The sequence below is a fragment of the Chionomys nivalis genome, chromosome 3 (genome assembly GCF_950005125.1).
Source record: "Chionomys nivalis chromosome 3, mChiNiv1.1, whole genome shotgun sequence".
NCBI classification, from domain to species: Eukaryota; Metazoa; Chordata; class Mammalia; order Rodentia; family Cricetidae; genus Chionomys; species Chionomys nivalis.
In genome coordinates, this window is record NC_080088.1 from 72,725,750 (window position 1) to 72,738,865 (window position 13,116).

The 13,116-nt window shown below is 44.2% G+C and overlaps 1 protein-coding gene across 1 annotated transcript in view; it reads right to left on the reverse strand.

Annotated features, from left to right (window-relative positions):
• Window positions 1-13,116, reverse strand: part of Vps8 (VPS8 subunit of CORVET complex) — a 218,506-nt gene that overhangs the window by 138,508 nt on the left and 66,882 nt on the right. The window contains exon 20 of the mRNA XM_057764343.1: window positions 12,993-13,082. Within this exon, the coding sequence (XP_057620326.1) occupies window positions 12,993-13,082 (90 nt within the window). The remainder of the gene's footprint in view (window positions 1-12,992; window positions 13,083-13,116) is intronic.

The following is a 13,116-nucleotide window of genomic DNA, read 5'->3' on the forward strand; positions in this document are numbered from 1 at the left end:
TAGACGCACACTCCACCTGGAGAACGCTTTTGTGCAGAGCTGCGGACGCACCTGTCCTTTGGATAGGTCACTGTCCATTCTGTAGAAATTATGTGAAATCATGGCATTTCTCCCTTCTATAGTGAACCAACCTGACTTTTCCTGTAGGGCAACTGGATACAACTGGATATCTCCCGCACACCATGAAGCCATGGTGTGAAAAGGATTCAGACAAGACCTTGCTCTCGTAGCCAAAATCTACACAGAAGTGGTCCCCCACACACCTTCTTTACTGACAGCAGTCACTGATAAGAAAGGAGCCTCGTACAGAGGTAATAAGGTGTGATCTACTGTCTTCTGCTCTGACCTAACAGGCTACTAATATTCTGTCTTTACCCTTTCTTTACCTTGGTTTTAACTAACGTAGGATCATAACCCAGGAAATTAACTGTTTATACAGGAAAAGGCTAAAACTAGCTTCACAGAGAAAAATTCTCACCTGGGCACCCTGCTGGAGCAAGGTCCCCAGAAGAGATTCCTTTTAACTCAACCAGCTAGATGCTAACGCAAGTCAAGCCCACAGGTCAGTGTAGCTACCACTGTGGCTGTGTTCCCAGTCTCAGGGGAACTTCACACCCACGCCCGCTCTGAACTGTAAAGCACCTCCTTGCCAGGTCTGTGAAAATGCACACTTGATACTACTGTTGCCGCCTATGGGATTGTTAGCTTGTCTGTGTGCCCACGTAAACTGAAAGCTTTGTGGAGATAGATCCTCCTTCTTTTTACCCTTGTGCTTCATGCTTTTCCCTAATCCCTTTTTTACCCTGATGCCCTATGCCTGAAGCCTTTACCCTTATGCTCGCTCTGCCCTTATGTCTAAGGCCTTATGCCCTTATGCCCTATGCCCTTGTGCCCTATGCCCTTGTGCCCTATGCCCTTATGCTCATCTTCCCCCAAGGAACACAGAAGCATGCAGGTAAACATGCCTGAGTCGTCAGCTAGTTCTACCCCTCAGATCCCGTTCCCAAGCCAGTCTTCGCTGGTGGTAGAAGTCCTGCTCTGAACCCTGAGGGAGTGCTGAGACTGGCACTCAGTAGCTTTCGGCAGAGGACTGAGAAGCAAAGCGAGGCACCAGAAGTCAACCAGGTGGCGCTGTTGGTCTGTTGGTCACAGAGGAGCCTGTGTTTCAATGCCATGAAGAAGCTTACAGTGAGCAGAGGAAACACCTAAAACTGGGATTCTTAACTACCCTGCATCCTCAATAGAAGGAAATTTGAAGGTGAAAACCTAGCTCCTGGCCCAGGGAGATGAGCAGGGAGGCTGTGCCTCAAGGTTGAAATGAATGAAATCTATGCCCTGGCAATGCTGCAGCAGGCATGGGCAGCCCATGTATGGCGGTTCTGTTGAACTTGTCCAGTTGGGTTTCACGGTCTAAGTTGATGAGGACGACTGACCAGGTCTCTTCCTCAAGAGAGCACCAGATCTCATCACAGATGGTTGTGAGCCTCCATGTGGCTGCTGGGAATTGAACTCAGGATCTTTGGAAGAGCAGGCAGCACTCTTTACTGAGTTATTGCCAGGTGGGATAAACTGTACTCTGAGACTGTCACTAAGACCCTGGTAACAGACTGTCACTACCTCCTTAGAATGGGAATGCCCAGGCCGAGAAATTAGCATAGTGGTTTTGGGAAAAGGTGCGTGTAGGCCACATGAAAGAACCGGGTTCCCAAGCTCCCCCAAGAAAGAGTAAGCATTGCCCATAAAGCCCCCCTAAAGATGTACTGAAAATAAAACATCTGAACATCTCATGAGATAACGTGCCAAGAATGAGTGCCACTGGGGGTTGCCAATGCCTATAGTAAAACCCTAAAGCTTACCAGTTTCTGGAATCTATTTTAAAAACTATTAGAGGCAAAGAAGAAAAGGAGAACTCCATTTAAAGTGTTCTTAGAAAGTAACATTGATGCATTTTCCATCCCTCATCAGTTCTACTCCACCAATACAGATTTTAAAACAAAAGGGGGGGCACACACTTCTGTTTAACAGCACTGGGAATTAATAAGACATCCCATGCATGATTCCACGGCTGGGAAGTCGCTGGTGTGTCTACTGAGGACTTTGTCTTCCTAGTGTCAGAGAGAGCCAGCTGCACTGTTTAGGATAGAGGACATAGAAGAGGCAGGAAGAGGGGGAAGAGAACAAGAGGAAGCAGAAAGTAGAAAGAAGGAGTACCAGTGTGTGCGTGACCGGAATCCCAAACAAGAAAGAAAGCGAAAGCGCTGGGACGCAGCCAGTAGCTCAACAGGGAATTCAATAACGTTTCCTGAAATAAAAACACTTGCATCTCCATCCTGAAAGAGCACACCACACACAAGAGGAAAATGGCCCGAAATGACACTTGGAGATGCAGTGGTTCTAAAAATAAAAGGCCAGGAAGTAAACCTGCCATCTGGGAGAGCACAAACTCCTCAGGCTAACCCTAATTTACCCAGTGACAGCCAATGCCAGAGGTAACAATGTTTGCTACCATCCTTAATGAAATGACCTCTCAATATAAAACCCAGAGATCAGCAATTTGAAGACATAGCTCTAGAATGCTGATCTCACAGACCTTCTCGAAAATGCTCCTAAGGGAGTACAGTGTTCTCTAATGTCCTTCTCATTACACGTTCTCATTCCTTCCTTACACTATTACATGAATACTGGTACCTTCGTCCTAAAGGAACTACAGGCTGCAATCCCCAACCAGTATCCTAATGCTGCTGTCTTGAACTTCATAGGGTACACAAGTGACAAGTGTGTCCTCCTGCGATAACACTGCAACCGAGCCAGTGCATGTGCTATTGCACTTGGATTTTCCCCGAACATAAACCCAAGAGGACAATTCGCCAGGATGACCTATGTTAAAAAAAAAAAAAAGAGAGAGACAGTAGGAAAAGAGAGAAACTATAAATTAGAATATACATACATCCAACAGATATTCAAAAAAGAACACACACACAAATAAATAAATAGACAAACAAACAAATAAACGGGGCACATCCATAGGCTGACAACTTCGCAGTACTAAAAGATAATGAGATGACTGAAAAGCTAAAAATAGGGGGCTACTAAGCAGATGAATAAAATAGTATCAATTCATACTAAGAAAGTAAGTTATAAAATTAATTTGGAATCAAGACAAGAATGATACCAACATAAATAAAAGCATGAGTAACGAGACTGGAGAGATGGCTTTGCAGCTGAGAGCACTGGCTGCTCTTGCAGAGGTCCTGGTCCTGGGTCCAATTCTAAGCACCCACATGGTGGCTCACAATCATCTGTAACCCCAGCTCCAAGGGATCTGACACCCTCTTTCGGCTTCTTTGGGTACCTTCATGCACATGGTACACAGACATCCATGCAGGCAAAACACCCATGCACATAAAATATTTAAAAAAAAAAAAAAAACAAGGCAGAAACTTTGAAGATAAAATTTGAAACAAAGAAAAATTCATCAGGAAAACTGAGATGCTTAAAAAGAACCAAACAGAAATTTGGGGAATCAAAGAATAAACCACACAGAAGAATCTGCATAAAAACTTTAGATACAGATTAGAACATTTCTGCGTGGATGGGGAGGACTATTAGGTCCCACCCCCATCTCAGGCCCTGTTGGCAGCTTATGGCTGTGGGCTGTAGTACATCCCCACAATCCAGTAAATGCCCTACACCCAGGCCTGTGTAAACAGCCCTGATTAAACTCAGTGGGCTAGTCAAAATCAAACAAGCAAGGGTATACTAGGAAGAAACAGGGTTGCAGAAGGAGACAGGAGAGAGAGGTGGGGTAAGTATCATCAAAATAAATTATATGTATAAACAATAAAAAATTAAAAGTTACTGTTAAAAAACTCAAGGTGGTGGTACACACCTTTAACCCTAGCACTCAAGAGGCAGAGGCAGATGGAACTCTATGAATTCAAGCCATCCTGGTTCATAGAGCAAGTTTGAGGACAGCCAGAACTACATAGTGAGATCATGTCTCAAAACCAACAAAACCAAACTGAACTAAACAGCAAAAAATATCACCAGAGACATGATCAAGCCCAAAATGAATTCCAGGTATGGGGACAATGTCAAGACAACAGCACATAGAGATGTATAAAAAGAAAAGGCAATTAATAATCACAATTAATAATCACAACCCAGGCTTCCAAGACCCAACCTACAAAGCCATGAGGCAGAAGGCGATGAGATGAAGTCTTACAGCATATACAAACACAACGTGAAAAAGTAGTAAAGACTTCCCAGAGATAGGGAAAAACATCCAAACCCAAAGACATTTAGATGTGACCACAGAAGAACCTAGTCACGGCATGTCAAAAATGCAAAGCTGAGAAATAATACTAAAAGCTATAAATGAAAAACTTCCAACCACACACAAAGGCAGCAACACTATCAGATCTGTCACCGACACCGAAAGCCAGGAAAACATGGCTCCTGTCGATTCTAAGTACTGAAAAGTACTGCCAACCGAGTTCATTCCATGAAGCCAAGCTCTCTCTTAAAACTGACGGAGAAATGAGTGTTTCCAGAACAAACTGAGGCAGTTCGTGATAACAGAGCCAACACTGTAGAAAATTCTTAAGGGATGCTCTATGCAGAAGAAGATTATTCTGCCCACAAGGACTCAGGAGAGAATGTATTTCACAAGAAAACAGATAATGGAACATGACAAGGCTGGAATCAATTAACCAGCAAACCAATGAGAAGGAAAAAAAAAAACTGCCATTGATTCACCCAAACAGAACCACCAACAAAACCTTAAGACATAGCAAAACCTACCTCAACAATTGTAGGCGGAGACTGCTCATTCATTTCCTGGCTGCCCAGACCCAAATAATCACACAGAAACTATATTAATTGCAATACTGTTTGGTCAATAGCTTAAGCATATTTCTAGCTAGCTCTTACATCTTAAGTTAATCCAATTCTATTATTTTATATTTTATTACAAGGCTCATGGTTTACCAGTAATGGCTCACAAGCACAAGTGTCTTTCTCCTCAGGCAGCTATATGGGATCTCCCTGACTCTGCCTACTCTCTCCTCCTCTATCTGCTTGTAATTCCCACCTTGCCCCATTCTGCGCTGCAATAGGCCCAAAGTAGCTTCTTTATTAACCAATGGTATTCTAAGAAAAACGTCATCCTGAGAAGCAGGTATTTCCGACAGCAAAACAAGACAAGAACATACATGTCATACACACAAACACAACAAAACACAAAAGAATTTCCCTGATGAACACACATGTGAAAGGAAAAACGTCAGACTGTCCCTGTTTGGATGTACCTGAAGGATCTCATGAACTCCACCAGAAAACTGCTAGATCGGATGATACTTTCAATAAAGTTGCAGGAGACAAAATCAAAGCACAAGACCAGTTTTTACACATACCAATAAAAAATTTGCTGAGAAAGATAATAAAATAATAAAAAAAAAATAAAATTGCTTCATACACCATTGAAGAAGAGAGGAAGAAACACAGTCACAGAGGTAAGCGCCTGCACAATGTAACTGAACGAGACACCAGGCACTGAAGAAGTCAGCCATGCTCCAGAGTAGGCAGGATTAATATTATGGAGATGGCTATATTACAATACTAAAAGTGTTCTGCAGGTTCAATAGAACCCCTTCAAAATTCCAATGGCAGGTAGAAGAAGGTAGAAACCTGAACATTGCATACTGACTCTGAAAGAAAAGTGAGGTTGCTGGCAGCAGGCATGAGGCGCCACCTGCTGGCAGAACACAATTAGCACTACTGACATTTTAACTAGTTGGGCTAGTTTTTCTGTTTTCAATAATAGCTTTATTTTTAAAATTTGTTTTTCTTGAGGCAAGGTCTCACTCAGTAATGCAGGCTGGCCTTGCACCTATGACTTTTCTGCCTCATATTGCTAAGCAGTAGGATTAAAGATTAAAGTACAGCAAACCTAGACTAGACACTAACTCAAATGATCACCCAGCAAAGGAAGTCTTTTTAAAACTACTATTCCTAAGTCCCATGTATAGAGGGAGAAAGCCAGTCTCAGAACATAAAGCTATCATATGAAAATCCCAGGGGTTTGGGGAGATAGCTAAACTGGCAAAATGTTTGCCGTGCAAGCTAGAGAACTGAGTCTAATGCCCAGCACCCACGTAAAAGCTGGGCATGGCAACATATATGTAACCCAGCACACCGGAGAAATGACAGGTGAAACCTCGGGGACTGCTACCCAGTTGGTCTCCTCCAGGCTCAGCGAGAGGCCCTGTCTCCTCTCCACTAAGGTGGAGAACAATTGAGGAGGACCCCCAGTATCCGTCTCTAGCTTCCACAAGCACACACTCACACATGTGTACACACAGAAGACAAAGCAGAAGCAGACAGACATAGACGACACAGTCACAGACAGGAAGCAAGGAAGGAAGGAAGAATCTCAGTGCTAGAGGCAAGCTTCCTCTTATGGGTCGTTGGCCAGAAAAGCCCCATGGGTCCCCAAAACAACAGAGACTATGGCTACTGCTGTCGATTGCCCTTGGGAACTAGAAGGAAGACCTTACTGTGCAAGACTCCCAGGGGCTTTGGTCCAGGACATGAAGAAACAAAGCTGAAACTGAGCTGGAAGCTCCCTCCCTGTCGGCATTTCATAGCGCTAGAACGTGCTACGCAGGCTGCTGGGGGAGGACTGTCATCAATGGTCTCACTCAGCTGGTCAGTTACACTAGGGCCAGCCAGTCACGGTGTGCCCACTGGTGCGATTACGGGGAAAAGCAGCTGTTTTCTAGTGGAGTTGAGGTCTGCTCTACAAGAGGGAATTCACATCTGGTACAGTGAGGAAGTCACTTCTGCTGTTCGGCTAACTAACCATGGCGTACCTGCTTATCAACTTCCTTCTACATAGTCACGCTGATGCCAAAGCTCCTGCTGCTCTTGGGCCTGGTAAGAGATAAGTGGTGGTTACTGCAGACACTCTTAGTTTACCTAAGTGATGTCAAACAGTCAGTCCTGAACGGGGAATCTACACGACCTGCTCCCAAGCACATCACAGAAGAGACTCAGGAAGAACGTGAGGGCCAGAGGAAAGCGGGGGTGTCATGGGCCATTGTCTTCTAAGCATGGCATGGCCACTGCTCTTGTGAGCTCTCCACGGCTACTACTACCTACACAAGACCTGCACAAGACCGGCCCGTCGACATTCTGTCCTAGCATAGGAGAGGGTCTTCCTCTTCCTGCGGGTTTATGGGCAGTTTACTCTCTGGTGCGGGGAGGGGTTTACAGGCTCTACTCGTCGAAGATCCAAAGTTAAAGAAAGAAAAGACAAGAGACAAGACATGCAAGTAGACGGGGATGGGGAGAAAGAAGGGATGAGCAGAAGAAAAAGGAGACGAGATATGGCAGTAGGGTGAACAGAATCAAAACTAATATATACAGGTCCTAGTATGAAAATGTCATAATATGAAATAAAAATTAAAAAGACAATGTCCCTCCTAGTCAGAAGTCATCCTCCCTTTATTTGAATACATCTAACAATAGAAAGGCATTCATCCAAGAGCTATTTCATCAGCAGGGCTTCATCTCACACTAAAATGTGCAAGCTCCTACTTCTCCCCCTCATCTTCTAGACACCAGACTAGCCTCAAAAATCATGAAGCAAAAGGGACAGCCTTGAACTGAATATCCTCGGGGCTCAGTCAGGCTCTTGCAACTCAGTTACATGAAATCTTTCACCACATTCCGCACCTTCCCCTGATCTCGCCCCACTCAGTCCTCTAGGACGCTGTGTGCTGCAGACAAGTCCACAAGGCCACATGAGACAGCCCTATAGGACGCTGTGTATACAGACAAGTCCACAAGGCCACATGAGACAGCCCTATAGGACGCTGTGTATACAGACAAGTCCACAAGGCCATGAGACAGCCCTCTAGGAGGACGCTGTGTATACAGACAAGTCCACAAGGCTACATGAGACAGCCCTCTAGGAGGATGCTGTGTGCTGCAGACAAGTCCAAAGGTCATCCATACATGCGCAGCGGTCCTCTTACACGTGCTTCTCTCACCTCAGCCGTGGCAGAGAAGCTTGTCCATGCAGCGGACCATAGTTAACACAGAGACTCCTAACTGACGAGTGCTGAGAGCAAGTGACTGCCCAACCCGAGGTGAGGCATCTCCATCATCACCTTCAAGGTTCAGTGGGCACCATGAAGAGACAGGAAGAACTTGGGAGCCAGAAGACAGAAAAGAGTGTTTTGGTCTTAACTCGGTGTGGACCCTGTGTGCTGTGGCTGGAAGGAATTACCCAGTTGCTTTCTCGTTAGATGCCAGGCTTGCTCGGAGGAGGAAAGTCACTTCCAATGCTGTAAACCTGGTCAGGAGCCCACGGCTCAGGAGGTCATGGGCCCTACCGGGGACTGAACAGACTGAACCCTTCCAAACTTCTTCACAGACGAGGACACACACATTGCTGAGGGAGGGCTATCAGCTGTTAATGTTGCTAAGGGAGGGGGAGGCACTCTCTCCAGTAACTGACCCCCCACCTATGCAGATGAAAACAGAGAACTGTTAGAAGAAGAAACTCAATAGGAGAGGTAGGGTAACCGGTTAGGAGGGTACTGGGGTGAATATATATTAAGTTTAAAAAATAGTTTTAAATGCCCATCTAGCTAGAGCTTCGGAATCTAGGTCATTTTCAATATAGACTCTTGGTGCCATCTCTGACAGACTCATCACTAAATCTTTATCTATACTACTAATAAACACGGGGTATGAAGTATGCACACACATGTACACTACATACACCTATACATACATGTGGAGATTATTTACGGGAGTGACAACAAACTGGTAGAAAAGGAGCATAGGACCTACACAAAGCTGCAGTTTGGTGTCTGGTTTTGGATTCTGAAGTCTGCAGCTGGGCAACTGAGGATCAATGCTCTTTCAGAGGAAACGAGGAGATCAGATGCTGGATATCAAGTGCTGTGGTCAAATATTCACTGAAAACTCCCAGTTTCACCCGGGCAATAAAATGCCGGTACAGAAAAAAAAAATTATTTACAAAAGAACATTAAGAGAGACTTAATAGCAGGTCAAACTATCTCCTTTGTATACGGGTGTTTAAGCATCCACACTGATCCAAAGCTCTTCACAGATTATTAATCGTGACTCCAGAGTGTTCCTGAGAGTTAGAATACCTGGGGTCCTAATACTGGGTCTTAAGATGTAAGCAATTACATTGTAGCTGTGCATGTCACACATGCTGGGCTCCCGATGGTAAACCTGTCACAAGCACTGGGCTCCAGATCTAACTTCTCTAACACATGACATCTGAACTTTTCCAACTATGTTCTGTGCTCGTGAGAACTGTCTTGTTCAACTGTGCAATGAAGCACTCCAGATGTAAATCCCGAAGTCCAAATGTTTACATTCAAGTGCTGACTTCACTGTTTCCTAGCTCTGGGATCTGAATGGCTCACCTTGCCTCTCTGTGCCCCAATGTCAGCTACAAGGGTGAGCAGCAACCGCACCTGCCCTGGAGAGTTCTGCCCAGAATCTCATGGCTCATGTGCATTGACGATGCACTGCTTTAATGCGGTCTGCAAAGTGCTTGCTCAAGCCTGGACCCTGGTGGAGGCCTGCGGAACGATGGTCGAGCCGTTAGGAGATACAGTCTGGTGCGAGCTTAATTAGGTCTCTAAGAGAAATAATTTTTTTCCTCACAGGAGCCCATGAGAGCAAATTGCTTAAATGAGTCCAGAATCTTTGGAGCACTGTTCTAAGAGCACAACTCAACAATCAATCACACACACCCTACTGCTTACAATGCCATTTACTACAAAGCCCTCCCTGAAGTCAATCAGATACCAGTGCTATGCGCTCAAACTGCAAAAGAATAAAGAAAAAAGGTAAGTTGAATGAATCTATTTGCCTTTATAAAGTAACTAGCTTTAGATTTTTTTCATAACACTAAATAGATTAAGACAAAGGCTTTGTGATGTGATAGAGTCTGTCATACGATGTCCATTAGCTGTTTAAAAACCAGAAGATGTCTACTAGAATTATTTTGTGCTGGTCTGAAAGAAAATGGCCCCCAAAGGAAGTGACACTATTAGAAGGCATGGTCTTGTTGCCGTGGGGGCGGGCTCTGAGGTTTCCCTTGCTCAAGCTTCCCCGGTGTGACTTTCAGTCACCTTCCTGCTACCTGCAAGATGTAGCACTCACAGCTCCAACACCACATCTGCCTACACGCTGCCATGTTCCGTCATGATGACAATGGACTGAACCTCTGAAACTGTAAGCAAGCCCCTCAATTAAATGTTTTCCTTGTAAGAGTTGCTGTGGTCATTGTCTCTTTCCACAGCAATAAAAACCCAAACTAAGTTATATTTTTATTTTAAATTTTGAGATGGCCCCATGGAGCCTGTTGCACTGAACTTGCTACACAGCCAAAGATTATCTTGAATTTCTGGTTCATCATTGCCTCCCCTCCTGTGTGCTGTGTTTATAGGTGTGGGCTACCTCACCCAGTTTATGTAACACTATGGCTCAAACCCAGGACTTGGTACCTGCTAGACCAGCGCTCTACTGGGTATAAAGCCAGCCATACTTAATTCATTCCTGCTCCTCTGAACACAGCACTACAATGGTTGCTAAGCACCAGGCTCTGAAGTCAGGGACTGATTCAGACCTGAGTTCAGGCTCTACCTCAGTGGCAGTACTATGTCAGGAAGTAACTTAACCTCTAAGCTTCCTTGGATAAAAAGAGGACAAAAATGATACCTATACTTCATGGAACTGTGAGATCTCAATGAAATCAAAGGCATACACTTTGCAAGCTGTCTGGCTCATGCAGTATTTGCTCAGTGGATCTTTGTCAATGATCGTTGTTTTGTTTGCTTGGATGGCTGGCTGGTTAAACTCTTTAGTACTTTCAGAAGGCAAAATCTGAACTGTATTGTTCTCCTCTGAAGTCTTGGCAGTCTTCTAGCATCTAACTTTGGGTAAATACCTCTCTCCATGTCTGTAGATGCTGTCATTTGCAAACTGTTATAGTTTGAATACAAAATGTCACCCACTGGTTCATGTGTTGAACACTTGGTCCCCAGAACTGTGTTATGTGTGAATACATACGTCTGTCTCTGCCCACTTCTCTTCCATATTTCTCTAATGGATGATTCTTTTTAACAAAACACACTTTCAGTGAATATCATCTCACTACCTCTCGGTGACATATGCTCTTACAAAAACATTAAAACTGTCTTTTCAATCTACACCCCATGGCATATTTTTATTATTGTATGTGTACATATGTATACAAAATATAGGGGGCACAGCATGTGCCATGGCTTACAAGTGGATGTCAGATGAGAACTTTTTGGAGTCAGAACCCATGGGATCTAGGAACCAAACTCAGGTTGTCAGGCTTCCACTGCAAGTGCTTGTACTCACTGAGCCATCTCAACTGCCCATAAAACACCAGTGCATACAAGCTATTCTTCCTAAGCCATTCTCTCTCTCTCTCTCTCTTTTTTTTTTTTTTTTTTTTTTTTTTTTTTGCTATGTGGTTTCCTCCTCAGGCTACTTATTTCATAACTATCTGAACTCATTTCTCCTTCTCCATTGACAAATTTAATAAGACCCCAGCCAAGCAACGATGGAATCTGCACTCAACAGCGCAGTTTGGGAAACCAAACACTCCTCTTTGATGCCAGTCTGATCTATACAGCAGGTTCCAGCCTAGCCAGGTCTACACTGTGAAACCCTGAATCAAAACAAACAAACATACAAACAAAATCGATGGGGACCAAGAAGAAGAGTCAGCAGGTAAAGGCACCTGCCACCAAGCCTAATGAGGTGCGCCGACCCATGGACGAGCATGTGGAGAGAACTAGGCGCTGTCTTCTGCAGTCTACACATGCACCATGGCACATACAAAAGAGGTGGAGAATTCGCATGCAGTTCAGGGGTACAGTGTGTACTGAGTGTGTGCCAGGCTCTCAGTTTGATTTACAGCAATAAGACAACTGACAGAAATCATTTGTGACTTAAAATGCCAAAAATTTACCACGTAGCTCTTTTTAGGAAAGTCTGCTATTCCTGATACTCAAATATTTACCTAAAGAAGACTTGAGATTGGATAGGGAATGTGATTCAGTGCTAAAGGATTTGCCCTATGGCTCAGTGATTAAGACCACTGGTTGTTCTCGCAGAGGACCTGAGTTCAATTCCCTGAACACACATGGCGGCTGGCAACCGCTTGTAACTCTGGTTCCCTCTTGAGTCAACACCTTCTTCTGACTTCCATGGGCTCATTGTACACATACATACATGCAGGCAAAACATTCATACTCATAAAATAAATAAATCTTTAAAAAATAACGAAATATTTGCCCATAGGTGAAAGGCCCTAGATTTGACACACACACACACACACACACACCACAAAATACAGAGAGCTGCCACTATAGGGGTTTGTTGTAAACAGACTTAGAACAAATATAACTGGAGATCACTGGAAATAGGAAAAGCAACATAATGCATATGCAAATCTTTAAGCTGTTACTCGGCTTGCATTTTCATTAAGTTCTAAAATAATCTAAACATCTTTCATTAGCATATTTTATAGGCTAGAATATACATGGATATTTTTACTTTGTATGTATATCTTGAGTCACAGGTGTTTGGGAACTAAATTTAAACCTTAGCAGCCCACTCCCTCTGTAACAACCCTAGTTGATATAAATATGAGCCGTCAGCAATGGCAGCCACAGTAAGGTGTCAAGTCACAGGTGTGTCCCTTCACACAGCAGCGAGCAGCAGTTCACTTGTCTCTTCCCATCTACCAGACACTTCTTCAAAATTTAGTCTTGTACGATTTCCCTGCAAACGCTGAAACTAGGCTCTCAACTCTAAAGTATGCTTAAGGGCCAAACCTAGAAGCCAGGTCTGCTAGGCCGAGGGGATGCGTGAGAGAAGCTGCATCTGGCCGGCGCGTATACCTGAAAGTGCTGCTCCATCACCTGGATTTTCCCCTGGTCTGGGCACTTTTTCAGAGCCCGATCTGCATAATGGAACAGGATCTCTACCATCTGTAGGAAAAATAGCTTTGTGTCAGAATCAAAG